Here is a 20,625-nt window from a genome sequence, read left to right as displayed (position 1 = left end):
GCTGAATTATATTTCATGATAGTTATCTACAGCAAAGACTAGTTTGTTGACTCAACGGAAGAAAAGAGCACTTGACTGCAACTGCAGTCTGATTGTTTATCAGTATTTTACCTTTGCTTTCATCCACAGGATGTGTATTATTAGTCTGATGGGACTTAAACTACCTGATGTACAGATACTGAGTGCAGACCAATTAATTCAGTTTGTGCTGTGCAGCTGCATCCCTGTGGTGTAGTTAAAGCATGAACTGATTATGTAGAGACTAGTGAGACTTTTGCAATCCCTGCATGGTTTTAATATCGGTTATTCCAGTGATGCAGTTATTGTGAGAAATGGGAGTGCTAATCAGAGTAAAAAAGCTGGTCTGAATTGGAGCAGGAATTACAATATCAACCTAAATGCTGCCAGAATTTTAGAGTTTTGAATGATAGTTTTTGTAGTGAATTACAAGCAGATGGGGCTCACCACAAGGATCTTTTAAATTCCTTGGTGGGGTGTCAGTTTGTTAGGTCTGCTCTCAAACACAACATTTCTCCTAGTTTCTTCCTCCTCATTGGGTAAAGTCCCCATATAATTTTGCTGTTTTTGAAATCAACTTCAAACTGCAAGCATCCAGGTCACTTCTTTCATCTTGGTGACCATTGTGTTGTGCATTGATGCCTGACCGTTGGCATTCCAAACTAAATATCATCATTTGGCAACTTTCAGCGGCATTCACGGTTACTTTGTGCTTTATGCATTTTCTCCGATTTCTCAATTTCATGAATGAAAATAATAAAAAAAAAAAGTTCTGAGCTACAAGTCTGAAAGTTGTACAATTTATGATATATACCCCTTAAAAATCCACCCGCTTGCAGGGGTGTTTGTAATATATGGTAACCAGTGCAGATTGGATTTGTAGGACTTTATGAAGAGGGCCAGAGCTGCCTGAGAAACTATGATGATTGTTGCCATTTAATAGTTAACATTTTAACACAAAGAAGCATCACAGGGTGAACTTTTTATTTAATTGCATGTTTTTACAGTTTCTAGTTTTTTAATCTAGTTTCATAAGTTAATTTTAATAAATTGTAACCATTTTATTAAACTAGTTCTTTCTTGGTTCCCATTTTATTTGCTTTGCCTTGTTTACTAAAAAAAAGAACCTTGAAACAAGAACCTTGTAATCAGTTATAAACTTTTTGTTCTGTTTTTGACCCAGTCTTCATAATTCTGGGATGAGGGAGGCAAGAAAGAGAGCAATAGGAGACAAGGGGGTGCGGTGGGTGTAAGTGGCTGGGGGGTCAGATGAGACAGAGGGTTTAAGATCCAGTCCATCCATCCTTCAGTACTCCCCTGACTCGGAGTGGGCCAGAGGACAAAGTGATCATTGTTTCCCAGCTGACGAAGAGTTTTCCACTTCAGCCGAGGTAACGGGACATCTTGAATTCTTTTTTAACCTGTTCTATACAACAAAGATGATTGCACAGAAGAAATTAGGTAAATTAGATCTAGCATTTATTGGAAATACATTCTTTATTGGAATCATTTTACAATTTGCATTATTTTTTCTTATTTTTACCATAAGTATAATTTTAATCATCATTGAAGTGACTTTTGATGCAATTTGACACTCCTAACCTATAAATGAACTGAAATAATGCTTTAAATGTTGCTTGTTTGGGATCCTTTTTGAGCATAACGGTTTGTAATTTCCTCGGATTGTTTTGTTGGCAGACCATTTCAAAGCTGGCCCTAAACATTGGCCTAAAGGTGTGAAATTTCCCATGACCCCCGAGTGAGGGGAAAAAGGGAAATAAAGTAAGAGCTGAGGTGGAGAGATCGTTTTGTTGTTGCTCCAAGATAAGGGGATATTACAGCTTGTGGAAAGGAGCTTATAGCAGAGGACAGACATGATTCAGTGGGGAAGAAGTGAAGTGCTTCTTTCTGGTAGAGATGAGCTTTTAGCCTTCCAGGGAGAACGTCAGCTGCAAATCGCAGGGGCGGAAGGTCATTGTGGCTGTGAGAGGATGATGTGTGTGTTTACCAGGAGAAATTATACAAAACTAGCAAGAAGAACAGCATCTGCAGGGGGAAAATTATGCTTCTTCATCCTGATGAGTTAAATGTAATCTTATGCACCTCAGAAATATTATGCATGTAATGAATATGATGAACTCAGGCTTGCCAGTAACAGAATAAATATATGAGAATAAATGAAAATTCAGTGATAAAGACTGTGACGTTTTGCATCTGTTTGTCTGTCTTTGTGACAGATGCAGTGCAGCTGTAACTCCTCAGTCGGGCACCTTTCATCGCCCTACTGGAGCCGAGGTACGATTGTGCGTGTTTGTGTTGATTTTTATCTTGGTTATTTGCATTCTTGTGGGTTGACATTTGCGTGGGAGGACTTTTATATGAAAAAAAAGAAGTTATTATGAATCCTGTTTCTGCAGAGCCCATCTTCTTCTTGCATTTTAATGCGATAAAAAATAGATTACCGTTAGATTATAAAAAAAATATACATGATGGCTTTATGGACAAACTGCACCGGTGGGACGTTTAAGTACTCTGGTACTGTGAGCTCACATAAAACTCACAGCTGAAGTTATGAAAAACACAACATTTATGCAGTTATATTGAATGTGCAAAATCTTAAATCTCTGTTATAAGTTTTTATTTTTTTATCATTTGTCATTCATCTTTTTTGCACAGCAGAGTAAAGTTGCATATGTTTTTTTGGACGTTAATGCAAAACTTGTCCTGAAGCTTTTGAAAGCCTTTGTTTTATAATCCTTCCTTTAGCATAAATGCTGGAGATTAGAAATATATAAATACATTTAACTCATACAAGTTTGTAATGATAGTATTTAGAAAAATGCTGTGAGGATGTTTTGATCAAGATTTGTTTTGTCCTTTTTTTAGCATTTAAGCCTTTTGCCCATACTGTGTCTCATTCTAGTGCTTGTACCTCTTTTTAGAAGCACTAATTTCCACACTAAATATTGTATGAAGATTAAAAATTGCCAGACGTATCATTTCTGATACATTTTTAAGTATTTCTGAGACTTCTACAGCTGCCTTACCTACAGTATAGAATAAATACATTGCTAAGTACATTTTACAAGTGCAAATGCATTGGAACAAATGTGTTATTGCTTTTACAAAGGTAAAGTAAAAACAAATGTTTAGATCTGCCACATGTATGCAAGATTGATCTTTTTGTATCTGATAATTTTATGACTTCAAAACATAATGTATGATATCTCACAGGACAAAAAACTTAAAACTAAGCAATGTTTCAGTATTTTCTTGTGTGTTTTGATAAAAGGACCCAGGTGAACCATTTTATCTTCAAACGTCACCATTTTCGATTGAGGTTTTGGGAAGTTAAACCTATACTGGTGATCAATGTTTTTGAGTATTTCTGAGACTTCTACATCTTCAAATGTCAGTATCTGCTTAGTAATAAATATCAAGTTTAAATATGATATTTCATATATTTTAAACATTTACTACAAAAATGCCAAAGGCATAGAAAACATTTATAGTAACATTCCTAAAAGTTTAAAAAATAAAAAGATGCATATAAATAAGGATTCCATGCTTTTTCATATCCAACAGCACAGAATCATCAAATGCATAAAAAATGCATAAAAAATATGGTTTATTAAACCACTCTATAATGCAGATCAGTTTTCAAATAGCAGAATTTTCTGACTAACGGGCTTTAATGGGTTTACATTCATTAAAATGATGCCTGACCCATAAGTAGCTCTGCAGGAAACTCATGTTTCCTCTTCATGGTAATGTCTTCCTGAACTTGTGTTTTTTCTGATCAGGTGGTAAAAGAAATGCTTTTATTCTGTGTTTAAATTATTAATAAGTAATTAAATTGATTGTATCTAACTGGTTGTATAGCTATGTCACTAATGCTTTGGAAAACACACAAATTGCCGAAACTGCACGTGGATGCTGAGCTGCACTGAGTCAGTCCAAGGTTGTAAGAGACCCTATGCAGAATTGAATTCAGGAGCCATCCGGTAGTAAATTGTACCAGCCAAACCTGAAACACCAACATTTCCTTGTTGGCAGTGTGCATTTCTCAGCTTGTTTTGTAAACAGGTACTGAGGCAACAGTGACTTAAACTGACCATATCACAGAACATTATTTAATGCATACAAATCACTTAATAAAGTGCTTGATTAATTTTTTTTGACTTTCAGTTTTAAAAATAAATTTAGTTGTAATTCTGTAAAGTTCAGATAATAATGCTGAACACAGGGTAAAAACAATCAGACGGGACAGTCCTTCATTTTCTCCTTGTAATGCACCCATACATGGGGAGACCATGCAAGCCCCATGCAGAAAAACCCCAAGCTGGAATTTGAATACAGGACCCTCTTGCTGCAAGGCAACATCGCTAACCATTGCTCCGTTGTGTAGTCTGGTTTTAAAAATGTTGTGGAAAAAAAATCTGAAAAGTGTGGTGTGTATTTCTCTTCAACTACCTCAAGTTGATACTTTGAAGAACCGGCTTTTACTGCAATCACAGCTGCAAGCCCTTTGGGGTATGTCTCTACCAGCTTTATACATCTAGCAGCTGATTTTATTTGCCTGTTCTTCCCTTTCAAAACGACCTCAGTAAGATCACCACAGATTTTCGGTTAGATTAAAGTCTGGACTTTGACTGGACTCTTTCAATGCAAACATATCTTTTGATCTAAACCATTTCATTGTAGCTCTGGCTGTATATTTAGGGTTGTTCTCCTGTTGAAGAAAAACTTCAGATGTTGTTTTAATAACCCGATACTGATTGAAACCTCTCCAGAATTTTGCTGCCCACCTTTTTGCTATCCTCACTAATGTTCTCTACAAAACCTCTAAGGTCTTCACAGAACAGCTGTATTTATACTGTGATTAAATTGCACAAAGGTGGAAGCTATTCACTAATTAGGTGAATTCTGAATGCAGTTGGGTAAACAGGATTATATTTATGGGTATCAGAGTAAAAAGAGCTACAACATGCATGTGACTACAAACGTCACATGCAAGTCTCATTTTTAGGACCTTTATTTGTAAAACTTTTGTCAACCTTGTTTTCTTTTCCTTTCTGCACCGTTGGCAGCAAAGCACCCCAACAGCATGATGCCACCACCACCATGCTTGGCGGTTTGTAGAGTGCTCTTTGATCTGGAACCATCACTTTGGATCCTCCAAACATATGTAGACGTTAAATTTGAAGCAGCGTTTTTTTTTTTTCTTGGCCAGCACCCTTTCAGTCATTTTTGCTGGTTAACTGGCTTCACTGTGGACTGTGACACTGGTGTACCAGCAGTTTCCAGTTTGTGAAAGGCTTGAGCCTCGGTGGTTCCTTGGTTTTTACTAAACATCCAAACGCATCTCCTTTCATCTGAAGGTGAAAATTTAGAACAGTTGGTTAAATACTTGACACAGTTGGGTGTTCCGCCAGCACAATGACCCCAAACATACATTAAACTGGATTGGAGGGCATAAAGTGGAACAGCATAAAGCCTCTGCTATGGTGTCCACAAAAACCCGAAATTAGCCCTGCAACAGTCAAAGTGGTCAAAATGCTGTTTGTTAGTGGTACATAAATTCAGACTTGTGCAAAAAAAAAAAAAAAACATTTAATTGCATGTTGTACCATTAATTCAACTGTGGAATAGGAACGGTTTAAATAAATCCTTTAAAGTCCTAAATTAATATGACACCCATATCCAAAATCAGCATTTGTAAACATCTGACCAGAACTGTATTCACATTACTTAAATAACTAAAGCAAATAATAAACATGATTTCAAATTCTCAACGTCTGACAAGAGAAAAGGAAGACAGAACATAGGAGAGTCGTGACAGGACTGCAAGCGAGAACTGGATTGCCACAGATTTCCTAAGTTTGCCTGAAAATGTTAACTAAAGACAGATATAGAAGACTAAGTGTTGTGCAGAGACATTTCAAAAACAATAAACCATAGGAAAATAAAATATCATCACTAACGTTTTATGTATCTAGAAAAAAAAAACGAGTGTAAAAATCCCTTATAGACGTTTTTAGCTCTGAAGCTTCCTTTATAAAAATCACCTTTAATTAGTGACAAAGCATCGCTTTAATATGACAGATGCAGAAAACCTTTACATTACAGAATCTCCATTTCTTAAAATAAATGTAATAATTTGTTGGAATTAAAATGTCAGCATTGTTAAAATGTTGTACAGTGTTCAACAGAACAAAAGGAGATATGTCTCATTTTTATTTCTAACAAATCCGGTAAAATAAACTCCTAATGAGACTTGCAGTGTGTCACAAAAATCAAATTAAATTAAAAATGACAAACAAAGCAAATAATTATAAATATTTTCGGTTTATAGATACATATGAAAACTGTGTAGTTTGGGTGGTGTAGTTTACCCTTTGTTTGACCACTGATTTCATCTCCGTCACTATTTTTATACTGACTTTTGTGAAGGTATATTATGCAAAATGCCAGTGAGAGTAATAAAACTTCTAATCTCTGATCCTAATTTTTAATGCAATTATTTTACAGCTCAGTCACAGTAAAGAGCTTACAAAGTGCGTCCGGATTCAAATTCTTTTTTAATGAGACAGAAGCTTAATATTTGCAGGTAAAAACACCTGATTTGTTTAATCAACCTGAACCAAAGCAATATAGGTACAGCAGGTATTTGTAACTTGGTTTTTAATGAGGAGTTTAGCTCCTGAACTGAAACACCTTGAAGGAGATAAACGTAAAACGAGAAAAGCTCAGATTAGTTTGAATATGTTGGGTTTTTTTTTTTTTTTTGGTGAAGGGCCATGTAAAAAGAGCTCACAAGAAAGCAGACCTTTCTGAATACAAAAATGTATTATTTATTTATTGTACCGACCAACCTAACAAAAATCCCATAATCCATAAGTAGAAAAACAGAAGTGAGGAAAAATGTGTTGAACACAGATTTAGGGATGTGGGACGATGATAAATGGAGCTCATGGGTATTACCTCAGCTTTTTAATAAGAATCAGATAGGACATTTAAAAGAGAACAAACACTACTTATCGTTTTTCCTATCTGGATGGAAACTGGTTTATGCCAGATCAGTTTACACAGTGTTAGTATGAAACAGCTTTATATCCAGGTAAAGCTTCAATTTTTCATTAAAGCAATGGAAATGATGGATACCTAAGGTGTTAAAGGCCTTTATTATTAACCCTGTTGTCCCTGCTTTGATTCTGCTGGTTTTCAGGTTCAGTAAAACACTACCCAAGGTTTTCTAGGAAAGATCTCAGTATCTGTAAAACACATTTGAATGAAAAGGATTTCTTTTGATATGCCAGCTGTATATTAGAAGATCAGGTTGTTGCTTGTGTCTTTGCCATGACATGAACTGTGGTGTGAAATGAAGAAATCTGGATTGGCAGAGAAGAATGTGAAGGTGATGCAGTGAGACAGTGGTGAGGTGTGGGGTAGGAATGACAGGGGGCTTCAAACTGTAGAGGGGGATGGGGGGGTGGATCACAACACAGATTAGTTCTTAACTCCATCATATTTGGATTGTTTGAAAGATGAGGTTGGAAGCACTTTCCATGGTCTATCAAATATGCAGTTGAAAAAGGACCCTATTATGCTAACTATTTTCCAGACATCAATTTCTGTTCACACATGCAGACAGAACACACATATGAAACTCAATGATTTTAATTTTCAACACTACCTTCAGAAAAATGCAGCTACACTTACAGGTCCTTCTCAAAATATTAGCATATTGTGATAAAGTTCATTATTTTCCATAATGTAATGATGAAAATTTAACATTCATATATTTTAGATTCATTGCACACTAACTGAAATAATTCAGGTCTTTTATTGTCTTAATACGGATGATTTTGGCATACAGCTCATGAAAACCCAAAATTCCTATCTCACAAAATTAGCATATTTCATCCGACCAATAAAAGAAACGTGTTTTTAATACAAAAAACGTCAACCTTCAAATAATCATGTACAGTTATGCACTCAATACTTGGTCGGGAATCCTTTGGCAGAAATGACTGCTTCAATGCGGCGTGGCATGGAGGCAATCAGCCTGTGGCACTGCTGAGGTCTTATGGAGGCCCAGGATGCTTCAATAGCGGCCTTTAGCTCATCCAGAGTGTTGGGTCTTGAGTCTCTCAACGTTCTCTTCACAATATCCCACAGATTCTCTATGGGGTTCAGGTCAGGAGAGTTGGCAGGCCAATTGAGCACAGTGATACCATGGTCAGTAAACCATTTACCAGTAGTTTTGGCACTGTGAGCAGGTGCCAGGTCATGCTGAAAAATTAAATCTTCATCTCCATAAAGCTTTTCAGCAGATGGAAGCATGAAGTGCTCCAAAATCTCCTGATAGCTAGCTGCATCGACCCTGCCCTTGATAAAACACAGTGGACCAACACCAGCAGCTGATACGGCAACCAGACCATCACTGACTGTGGGTACTTGACACTGGACTTCTGGCATTTTGTCATTTCCTTCTCCCTAGTCTTCCTCCAGATTCTGGCACCTTGATTTCCGAATGACATGCAGAATTTGCTTTCATCCGAAAAAAGTACTTTGGACCACTGAGCAACAGTCCAGTGCTGCTTCTCTGTAGCCCAGGTCAGGCGCTTCTGCCGCTGTTTCTGGTTCAAAAGTGGCTTGACCTGGGGAATGCGGCACCTGTAGACCATTTCCTGCACACGCCTGTGCACGGTGGCTCTGGATGTTTCTACTCCAGACTCAGTCCACTGCTTCCGCAGGTCCCCCAAGGTGTGGAATCGGCCCTTCTCCACAATCTTCCTCAGGGTCCGGTCACCTCTTCTCGTTGTGCAGCGTTTTCTGCCACACTTTTTCCTTCCCACAGACTTCCCACTGAGGTGCCTTGATACAGCACTCTGGGAACAGCCTATTCGTTCAGAAATGTCTGTCTGTGTCTTACCCTCTTGCTTGAGGGTGTCAATAGTGGCCTTCTGGACAGCAGTCAGGTCGGCAGTCTTACCCATGATTGGGGTTTTGAGTGATGAACCAGGCTGGGAGTTTTAAAGGCCTCAGGAATCTTTTGCAGGTGTTTAGAGTTAACTCGTTGATTCAGATGATTAGGTTCATAGCTCGTTTAGAGACCCTTTTAATGATATGCTAATTTTGTGAGATAGGAATTTTGGGTTTTCATGAGCTGTATGCCAAAATCATCCGTATTAAGACAATAAAAGACCTGAAATATTTCAGTTAGTGTGCAATGAATCTAAAATATATGAATGTTAAATTTTCATCATTACATTATGGAAAATAATGAACTTTATCACAATATGCTAATATTTTGAGAAGGACCTGTATAAAACCATAATTGCTGAATCCCAAATAAATTTAAACATCTAATATTACTAATATCAATACATCTAATATCAATACTTCCTGAGGACCTTCAAACATTGGATTTATACAAGACGTAAAAAGTAGCTGTTCTAAGCAGAGTTGATTAGTAACAAAAATGAAGAGCTGTAACAAAGTTATTGAACATTGAAGGAATTTATTAAACGTGTTCTCTCAATATTAAAAAAAATTAGGAGTGAAAAGGGCAAGCGACAAGCTACTATGCATTTTCTATTATGCCTAGATATAAAAATTGTTCATCAGCAAGCAGGAACATCTTTTGTTTCACAATTAAGGCCCCAGAGCACTGTTGACGTTGCCTACCCAATGGCAAATGTGCAACTTGACAAAAACTGCCCCAAAGGCAGAACCATGTAAAAAGCTGAAAGTATGTCTGCAACATCAATAATTAAATTACTGAGGTCCACACGGTTAATTTGGTTATTATTTGAAAAGTACCTGTTAATAAAGAGTTCTAAATCAATTTTTGCTGCTGTCATTTCCTTGAACCTACAGCGTTTCAGATTATAAACTAATAAGAAGAAATATTAAGCATGGATTCTTATTCAGAATTGAATATTTTAAGTTTTTTGCAGAACATTTTGTGGTATAATAATGTTACATTAGAGGTGCTGATTACCGATCTCCATTTTTTGTAAAGATCTGACCTGCCGATACTGATTTATTTATCTTTAAGAACTGTTATATAAGAAGATATAAGAATAGCACTAAAGACATATTATTCCAAATTTTCTGTCATAATTGACAGCTAATTATTTAAATTAGGAGCAGAAACAATTTAACACTGACAAACAGGGTTTAATGAAGACTTTAAAGCAAAGGCAATATGATCACAGATTTTAAACCGTCTTTAGAAACGTACAGTGCCTTGGGAAAGTATTCGGCCCCCTTGAACTTTTCAACCTCTTGCCACATTTCAGGCTTCAAACGTAAAGAAATAAAATTCTAATTTTTTGTGACGAATCAACAACAAGTGGGACACAATCGTGAAGTGGAATGAAATTTATTGGATGTGTCAAACGTTTTTCACAAATAAAAAACTGAAAAGTGGGGCGTGCAATATTATTCGGCCCCCTTGCATTAATACTTTGTAGCGCCACCCTTTGCTGCAATTACAGCTGCAAGTCTCTTGGGGTTTGTCTCTATCAGTTTTTCACATCAAGAGACTGAAATTCTTGCCCATTCTTCCTTGCAAAACAGCTGGAACTCAGTGAGGTTGGATGGAGAGCGTTCGTGAACAGCAGTCTTCAGCTCTTTCTACAGATTCTCGATTGGATTCAGGTCTGGACTTTGACTTGGCCATTCCAACACCTGGATACGTTTATTTGTGAACCATTCCATTGTAGATTTGGCTTTATGTTTTGGATCAAAATCTCCATCCCAGTCTCAGGTCTCTTGGAGACTCCAACAGATTTTCTTCCAGAATGGTCCAGTATTTGGCCCCATCCATCTTCCCATCAATTTTGACCATCTTCCCTGTCCCTGCTGACGAAAAGCAGGCCCAAACCATGATGCTGCCACCACCATGTTTGACAGTGGGGATGGTGTGTTCAGGGTGATGAGCTGTGTTGCTTTTACACCAAACAGTTCGATTTTGGTTTCATCTGACCAGAGCACCTTCTTCCACATGTTTGGTGTGTCTCCCAGGTGGCTTGTGGCAAACTTTAAACGAGACTTTTTATGGATATCTTTGAGAAATGGCTTTCTTCTTGCCACTCTTCCATAAAGGCCAGATTTGTGCAGTGTATGACTGATTGTTGTCCTATGGACAGACTCTCCCACCTCAGCTGTAGATCTCTGCAGTTCATCCAGAGTTATCATGGGCCTCTTGGCTGCATCTCTGATCAGTCTTCTCCTTGTTTGAGATGAAAGTTTAGAGGGACGGCCGGGTCTTTGTAGATTTGCAGTGGTCTGATACTCCTTCCATTTCAATATGATTGCTTGCACAGTGCTCCTTGGGATGTTTAAAGCTTGGGAAATCTTTTTGTATCCAAATCTGGCTTTAAACTTCTCCACAACAGTATCTCGGACCTGCCTGGTGTGTTCCTTGGTCTTCATGATGCTCTCTGCGCTTTGAACAGAACCCTGAGACTATCACAGAGCAGGTGCATTTATACGGAGACTTGATTACACACAGGTGGATTCTATTTATCATCATCATTCATTTGGGACAACATTGGATCATTCAGAGATCCTCACTGAACTTGTGGAGTGAGTTTGCTGCGCTGAAAGTAAAGGGGCCGAATAATATTGCACGCCCCACTTTTCAGTTTTTTATTTGTTAAAAATGTTTGACACATCCAATAAATTTCATTCCACTTCAGGATTGTGTCCCACTTATTGTTGATTCTTCACAAAAATTATAATTTTATATCTTTATGTTTGAAACCTGAAATGTGGCAAAAGGTTGAAAGGTTCTAGGGGGCTGAGTACTTTTGCAAGGCACTGTATATTTGCAAGGTTGTCATTACTAAAATATCAGTCCACGTGTGTTTTCTCTAAAGGTTTTAGACCGGTCCAACATTGCCAAGTTGAAAATATTTAAGGGACATTGTTTATGTTTTTTTTAACAATTAAAAATGCAAAAATTATTTTACAATGACTCCTTTTTCATATTACATGCTGAACAATAACTTAAACATGTAGAAAGTAGAAAGTAGAAGTAGAAAACAAATTATTGTAGGTCTAAAAAAAGGTCTCAGACATTTTCTTAATTAAAGAAAGGTACACAGTTTCCTTACTTTTGGGTCAAATGTTTTTTATTTTGTTGGAATAGAAAATGTTTCTAGTCTAGTCCAGCAACATAAATGAGAACTTTCTTCGTAAACCTTTGCTGTATTTAGCCAAGTTTAATGAACAGCTCTGCACAAATCTTTTTTTTTTTTGAGTAAAATGTCTCTGGATATTTGTGGCCCTACTTACTATAATATTAAAATGAAAGCAAAAAAATAAATAAATAAAAAATGTGGCTAATAAAATCAAAATACTTTGTGATGTGCCTAACATTTTCCAGTTAAGGAGATATAAATTTGTAAATTAAAATCTCATCAAATTGTAAAAATGTGGTCCTCCATGTGCTGGAGGGCTATACTTGTCCTGTTCTTGAACTTCGGTGGGGGGTCACACAAAACCTTTGCAAAGGCCGCAAACTGGCCCTCGGGTCGCCCATTGGACAACCCAACACTGACCCTGTACTACCTTTAGGATACCAAGAAATTGTCAACATTAAAAATTCAGCATGTTCCATGACAGAGGTGAAAAGCTCCAAAGAACAGAACAGAGCACCTTTTCTGTACACCGTTCAGCCTTCATGTTATCAACAGCAAGTCTTGCTCTCACTCTCCCTTCATCTTTACATCTCCAGCTTAATTTTAAATACCTTAGTGATAAAAAATTGCTAACTCTAAGTCTTCTTCACTTACTAATGATATCTACACACTGAAGAGTGTCATTCAAGAGCTTACACATGGTGCATTCAGTAATCTTAAAAAGATCTGATTTTTGAGTTTCAACTCTGGTCACTAGCAGATTTCTCTTTCCACCTCTACTTAAATGTAACAATATGAGATAACAGACTAAAAATATATAGTTAACATAATTTGTTGTATGGTTGGAAATAACTTGTACAGTGTGCAAGTTTTGAACTCACCGACCGTTATCTATTTCTTTGTTTTATTAAAGCGGTCAGAACTTCTTGTGAAATTTTATAGTGGTCTTGATCAACAGTTCTTTAAGCTTTCTGGAATTTCAGAGTTTTTCTTTGCAGTTTTTTAACTGAGGTTCAGACCTGTCCTTGTAACTAAGCATGACAGCACATTGTGCAGTGAGCCTTTTTATGACTGAATGAATCACCGATCAGAGTTAAGTGGTAATCATAGAAAATCTGTGAAAAAGCAGAAATTCCAAAATCCATAAAAAAAAAACTCCGAAAAACCCAATGAAAAGTAACATTCATGACCTCTTTAAACATTGCAATAAAGTCTGGCTCGTTGGGAGCATAATATAGAGAACTGGCTGATCTAACTGCGTTTTTGATGGTTTTTATTGTTTCACATGTTTGGTCCCTCCCCTAGCAGTGCTGTTTCCTGACTGGGCCTACAAACCAGCCTGGTCTCCTGGCTCCAGACAGGTCCAGCTATGGCACTTCCTGTTGGAGCTGCTCGGCCGCGGCGAGGGCGGAGCCATCGGCTGGGGAGGGGAGTGGGGCGAGTTTATCATCAGGGACCCCGAGAGGCTGGCCAGGCTATGGGGGGAGAGGAAGGGCAAACCGCACATGAACTACGACAAGCTGAGCCGGGCGCTCAGGTGAAGTTCTTTATCACATATTACTCCTCAAAATTTGAAGATGTGCCATTCATCTCTAAGCTGCTCCTGCCTCAAGCTGCTGCTTTCATTAAAAAAAAAAAAAACAAACACATACAAAAATTCTTCTTGGAAATACAAGTTGTTCATATTGAAGTCTAGCATTTAAAATGCCCACAGATGCAACACATGGTGTCTGTGGGAAAACAAACATCTAAAAAGGACCTGGAGGAACTGGAGTGCACACATCAGCATTTCAATCTGACACTGAAAAACATTGTGCTTGCAGATACTACTACAACAAACGCATCCTGCACAAGACCAAAGGGAAAAGATTCACCTACAAGTTCAACTTCAGCAAACTCATCCTCGTCAACTATCCGGGATACCTGCCTCCGTCCAGCCACCAGGTCAAATGAAATCTATGTGGGCACATTTATTGGCAAGGCAACAAGTTCTATGAAATAAAAGCAAATTTAAATGCAACTTTTTAAGCTAATCAGAATGTCTAAGACATGTTTATTAGTAATCCATGTCTTCCTTGTTTCCCTGGGGTATAAATGTGACATGAAACAGAGACCCATTGTACTTAGCCACTCTTCAAAATGGAAAAGACAGGAGAACATGCCATGCAAACGTATGATGTATGAGGTTTAAAAAGGTGTATTGAGCTTCAAAAGTGAGGAAATGGCTCAGGAAATATTCTGGTGTAAAGTTTTAGTCGTGCAGGACGTTTTAGGCAAATGGACTTCATCTCTTGTTTCTTGCCAATGTCAAGGCAAAAACAGTCTCTAAAGCTTACTGTTGGAGAGCAAAGAGTGGCATCTAGGGGTTCCCAAATCTCAAAAGCAACCATTGCAGTTGCCAGGGAAAAGCCTACCACCGCAAACATAAATGTGCGCAGCAGTTAAACTCTACTGGGACCATTTGCTTAGGTCAAACGAAGATGACCCTTCCAGATGGATCTTGTGCAAACTGTTGATGAATAAGTGGAAAACTCCCTCATTCCCACTGTTAAGTTTGATGTTGGATTTGTGATGCTGTGGGCCAGTTAGAGTGCACTGTATTATGGACTCTTTGGATTAGGGGTTTGGGTTGGAGTATTAGCAGCAGGGGTACCAATATTTAGGGCACACATGATATTATGTAAAAATAGATTTTAAATCTGGGAATATTCAGGCTGATACTGAAGGTTGAGTTATTTCACTGAAATAAAAGATGAAGGCTTTTCACACATCTTTAACAGGAGTGCCAGTGAGTGTAGAGCAGGGAGAGCTGTAATTACCTGAAATCCTTCAAAGAAGAACATTTACCTTGACTTTATAGTTTTATATTATGAATTCCTAAAATTGTATTCAATTATTTGATATAATTTATTTGATATAATTTATTTGATATAATAACTGTCAGACTCACTCAGACAAGGTGTTGGATAAAGGTGGTAGACAGGTTAATTATTTTCTACATTCTGCAATAGTAGGGATTATTAAAGACTCATTTTGTCTTTTAAAGGTAAAAAGCGCTGCACAAGCATGTGAAAATATTTTCTTTTTAGTTAGAAAAATGAATTACAGTTTGGAATTAAATTTTTATGTCACATATCGTGGTTAAGATGACACAAGTTAAGAACACCTTCCTCCTATTGGGTTTAATCTTTCAGATGCTTTCGTCCACATCATTTCCAGTTTAAGAAGTTGGGATAAATAAAGTTGGTAAAGTTATATGATGACTGGAATGAAATTTAACAAAACTGACAAGTTCTGTTGGAAAATGTGCTTGTTTTGAGTGCTTTCAGTGAGTGACAGGTCTGGACTGCAAGAACTCCCAGACTCTTCACTCCATGGATGCAGTCGCAGACACAACTAGGATTGGATCTTGGAATAACGAAGGCTTTCCCTGACTGAGTCATCATATGGTTTGCAGTATATGTTGCTCCCAAACCTCCATACGTCATGCAGCATTAACTGTGACAGAACAGATGTGCACGTTCCAAGAGCCATGTGCACTAATGCTTCTCCATATGACCACAGATGCTGCTCTTGGAGCTGTGCTCTGATAACAAGTTCAGAGAGTGCTCCCTCTCCTCTTTAGTCTGCAAGACAGTGTGTCGAAATCATTCAAAAATAATTATCAGTCCAACCTCAGAACAGCTCTCTACATTAAGTAAAACAATCTTTGATGGGCTGCAGTGTTTCACTTTCTCGGGTGCAAAAATGTTCTCCAAATTCTCTGAATTTTTTAATATTTGACAATCAAATCCATCAGCTAATCAAATTGGTTGTGTGTTGCTGGCATCAAATTAGAAATGAGTCAACCTTTTCAGTTTCAGTTAGTCTTTTCCATCATTTTGCAGACTATTGATGTTTCATGCATTATCCCAAACATATTTTTTTCTGTTTGAAACATGTGAAAAAGATCCATATTTCCTTTACTTGACATTTCTAATGTTTTGGCTGAATGTTGTCAGACTGCATGGTGTTGATTGTGTCCGTTTCTTCCATCCCTCCATCATCCTCCGTCCATCTACCCAGCAGCTGGTCCACAGGGCCCCTCTACCCTTTCCGTTCCTCCCCGCTGAGAGTGGCCTTCCTCTCTGTGGAGGAGTAGGATCATTGATGGACAGAGGTAAAACATAGTGATTGAAAGTCCAGCTAATACTGTTAACTGGTGCAAAGATTTGATCATCATGCTGAAACATCTGGAACCAGCAACGGTTGGATTTCTATCTCTGGATTATTGTTTTTCTTAATGATCCTATGTTTTATGGTCAAATGCAATGAAAACAAAGCATTTGTTGGTCTAAGGGACAAAGTGGAAATGTATAATACAACACAGGTATTAAAAATGTTAATTAATTGCCAAAAATCACAGAAATTACTGGGGAATATATTGTAAATTATATTAAACGCTAACTTGGTTTAATATCAAATTATAACAAAAAACAGTATCAGCTGGACTTTAAATGTAGAAAAAACACCAACAAAAATCTTCCTCATCTTCACTTATTCGTGCATTCCATCTTTCACTCCTGAAGCTGCATTTAGCTCATATTAGAAGGAAACTGCCTTTAATGGTGTCCTGTTTCTGTATTTACATGCCTTTCAGGCTGAAACTAAGTGACCTTATGGGAAAACACAGTGCGGGTGAAAGGTTAACACTCACCATGGATGCCTTCAAAGATGCATTTGAACTATTCATCTTCCAGGATGTATTAAATATAAAACAAAAATCTGTGATGAATTTCAAAAACTAGAAATAGGTGGACAAGTTTATATTTACTTGGGATTTTCTCCAATCCACACTTGGTCAAACTGATAATACAGGCTCAAATATATACATACACCCCTAGGAATATTTAGTTTAATGCCCCTTATAGATTTTTATTTCAACCACATATTTTTCATGGCCACCAACAAGCTTCTGGCATCATTCTAACTTGATATCTGACCTCTGAGTTTTTGAAATTGGTTGATATCCATTCCAAAGTCGGTTCTGTGTGTGTCGCTGCATTTTATGTTATTTCTGTTTACTATGTATGATTTAAACCTAAGAGTTTTTATAAATGTTATTGAATTATTTTACGTTGTAAAATATACATATATCCAGTGTTTCCTCCCTAATCTAATCATGCAGTTGTGTTTCTACATTTCCTCATTCTCTATAAAGGATTGATTTCCCTCACTTCTAATTCCTAATTTTTGTATTACCAATCATTGCTTATTTTATCTGTCCATTTACTTGATTTAATTATTTTGATCATTTCATTGTGTTTTTCTCTAGTGGTTAAAGTAATTTGTGTTACACTTGTTTTAAAAGTGCTTTGTAAACATAGTTTGATTGATAAAGGTTGGTTATACTGTAACGCTCTGTTGGAACACCCAAGCACGACACGGTTTGCTTTCGCCACCGATTAACTGAGGTCAAACAATAATTGTAAATAATCCCAGACCACACAACAACCTCGCTCCAACCAGCGGCGTCTACAGTCCTTGCAGTCCAACAAAACACATCCTAACTTAAAAGAACCGTAAAAATGCAACAGTATTTATGTACACCTAACAATGTTCTATTACGGATCATTAAAATATATTTGGATAACCCAGTTCAGACCAAGTTTTAACCGTCCTTCTGTTGATTTGTGGTGAAGTTGAAGAATCTGGAGGTTGTTCGCCTTCTTTTTTATTTAACCTACTTTGTGGAATGTACCTATACCACTGTTAACTAAACAGCCCCACAATATGACGCTGCCACCACCACGCTTGACAGTTGGTACAGTCCTGTAATGTTTGAAACCCTCCGCTTGATTCCTCCAAACATACATTTTGTCATTGTCTCCAAAAATGTCAATCTTTGTCTCATCTGAACAGAAAACCTTTCTTCACAGGGCATTTGGCCTGTCTATGTGGGAAGTTGCGCAGTTTAGTTGAACTTAAAGGTATAGATTTTGAACAAGGGACCTCATTGTTGGTCAATGCCCTCTCAGTCAGTGGCAACCTGAACCTGGTGCCATCTCTGGACAGTGACACTGGTTTTCTAGCACTTTCGAATTTGGCTTTAGAGGGATTTTATGAACATCCAAACAAATTTCCCTTCATCTCAGATTAACAGTTTGGGTTGGATGGTTAAACATATATAGTATGTAGTTCCAACCGGATGATGAACCAAAAAGCTTTCAGTAATCAGCTTCTTAAATGCCAAACCTTAAAATATAGTGGCCAGGGATAGGAAAGGAAAGGGCAAGGAAACTAAAAAATGAAAGGAACTCTACTAATTATTATAAGAACATTGGTTATATATCCAGCCAGAATTATACCAGAAGGCTTGTTTTTTTATTTTTACAAAAAGCGTTTGACTGAGATGAAACTCTCTGATTAATATTTCGCCAAATATTTGTTGGGATGCGTGTTTACATTTGTGCATGATTAAAGAAACCACACAATAAATTCAAACCAATTTAAGATGTATAAGTATGATGATTCCACCGTGAATTTAGAATGGTTCGAATGTATATTTATTGGTCTAGCATTAATAGTGAGTGTATGTGAACTTTTCCTTGGCACTATAATGCTAAACTAAAGTCCAACCTTTTGCTATGAAAACTGCTTTTAGCAGAGTAGATCATTGTGAAAATAGACGTCAAAAGGCCAAAAAAAAATCATGAACGCTGATAAATCACGACCATTTATCTTGCTTTTGACAACGGCAACAATTGTTAATTATTTTTTTTTTTATAAGTCATCCATTTGATTAATCTTATGATAAAGCTTTGGAGAATTATGCCTCCTCTCTGAATAACTTTAAGGCCAGCTCAGTGCTTCATGGTTTGGAAAACAGTTTTGTTATTGTGACATTGACAGATTATAATTCTGTATCTGAGCGCCACTCGTCTCAGAGGAGACTCATGATTGATGCGACTCTTGATGTGCCTTCTCGACAGCTGTTCAGACTCTGCCTCACCCCTTCCTGCTCCCGGGCTTCCTCCCTAAACCGCAGCCGGTGCCTCAGGCCCTCCACGGCCCCTTCCCCTTCATCTCCGCTCCCGCTCACCCGGCGGTCGACAAGACAGAGCCCAGGGAGTCGGGTCTAAATGTAAACGGCTGGCCACACAGAAGCTTCGCAGACTGGGACGTGAATCCCCACATAGGCTGGAACCTGTTAGGAGGAGAGAAGCAGGAGGATGAGGACAGAGAGGGGAAAGATGCAGATTAAGGATGAGGAATACAAATGAAAGACTTTCTTTCAATGTAATTATTTTTTGTCTTTGTTTAGATTATTATTGTGATTTAGTGTAATACCTGTGATTTAACATGTATACAGTTTTTGAATTGTTTATTTATTTTTACTTTGTGATCCTTTTTAATAGAACTACTGATAAAGCTCCTTCGTTGATGTAGCAGAATTGCAACTAAACTTGTAAACAAGTTCCAACATAGTACTTGTGTTTTGGTGAATAAATCAATGCACTTACAGTGTGCATTATTTAACTGTTTGTCTTACCTTTTATCTCCCCCCTGCTTTGAGATTCATGAAAATGATATGAGTGGAGTGGCATAAATGATGCATTCCAACAGGGACTAAGGAATTTTCATCGAGGCGGATCCCACATGTCTGTCATCTCTGCAACATCAGCACCAGCTACCGTTTTTTGCAGTTACTACTCCAACAGAGCAGGGGCAGTAAAGCAGTTGAGATGAAACAGAACTTTCACTAGGCTCGTTCCTTAACAGTCAGCCGATGAATGACCCGGACAGAGATGATGACGAACGGTTAGGGAGGAGTTTTTCTCCCAAACCGAATGCAAAACGTTTTTCTGCTGGATCAGTTGTCACCTTGCATCTTGAACAGAAACCCAGAGCATTCTCGGTTTATTGTGTAAGTTGTGTCGGGGTGGCAAGTTGTTGGCAAATAATATAATGATATAGATAATATTAACTGCCAATCTTCCAATTTGTCTCCCAAATAGGGATTACCGGTTTTCAAGGGCCATGTTGGGAGTGAGTGACTGCCAGTTCAAATGATAAACAGATTAATAAATAAATAAGCTTGTTCTTTCCTCTTTTAGATTCACGCATCAAAAATACTTCACATATGGCTGCTTTGATGGGTGCGGGGCTCAGTTGTTGCTGTGCTTGTCGTACTCATACCACAAGCAGAGTCCAAAAAAATAAACGAAAAAGCCACTTGTGGCTTTTTCGAAGAAAACGTTTTCTGTTGCTTGTTTGTATGTCCAGCCAGTTTCAATCTGAAGAAAAATCTATTTCATCGTTTCTTTTAAGGACCCTAGGCTGCATTTGATCACCACTGGCTCGGCATGTAACCCTTTATCTTTTTACAAAGCACAAGGCTAATGGCAAACAAATCATATTTGTTTGAAAAAGAAAAAAAAAAGAAGCCAAACGGCATAAAAATCGAAAG

At 37.6% G+C, this 20,625-nt stretch overlaps 1 protein-coding gene across 1 annotated transcript; it reads left to right on the top strand.

The window, feature by feature from the left end:
* The first annotated feature begins 1,299 nt into the window (after window positions 1-1,299).
* LOC124869627 (ETS domain-containing transcription factor ERF-like) lies at window positions 1,300-19,698 on the top strand. Its single transcript, XM_047367585.1, has 6 exons — window positions 1,300-1,409; window positions 2,256-2,313; window positions 13,482-13,713; window positions 14,000-14,120; window positions 16,245-16,335; window positions 19,148-19,698. Exons 2-6 carry the CDS (start codon window positions 2,256-2,258, stop codon window positions 19,417-19,419), a joined length of 774 nt encoding a protein of 257 aa, XP_047223541.1. The 5' UTR covers window positions 1,300-1,409; the 3' UTR covers window positions 19,420-19,698.
* The last annotated feature ends 927 nt before the right edge of the window (window positions 19,699-20,625 follow it).

Source organism: Girardinichthys multiradiatus, chromosome 6, assembly GCF_021462225.1.
Source record: "Girardinichthys multiradiatus isolate DD_20200921_A chromosome 6, DD_fGirMul_XY1, whole genome shotgun sequence".
NCBI lineage: Eukaryota > Metazoa > Chordata > Actinopteri > Cyprinodontiformes > Goodeidae > Girardinichthys > Girardinichthys multiradiatus.
Note: the sequence above shows the minus strand (reverse complement) of the source record. Positions and strands in the feature narration are given on the sequence as shown.

Coding starts and splice junctions, on each gene's coding strand:
- LOC124869627 (XM_047367585.1), top strand. CDS start 2,256: ATGCAGTGCAGCTGTAACTCCTCAGTCGGGCACCTTTCATCGCCCTAC. Junction 2,314..13,481: donor ATCGCCCTACTGGAGCCGAG/GTACGATTGTGC, acceptor TCCCTCCCCTAG/CAGTGCTGTTTCCTGACTGG. Junction 16,336..19,147: donor AGGATCATTGATGGACAGAG/GTAAAACATAGT, acceptor CCTTCTCGACAG/CTGTTCAGACTCTGCCTCAC.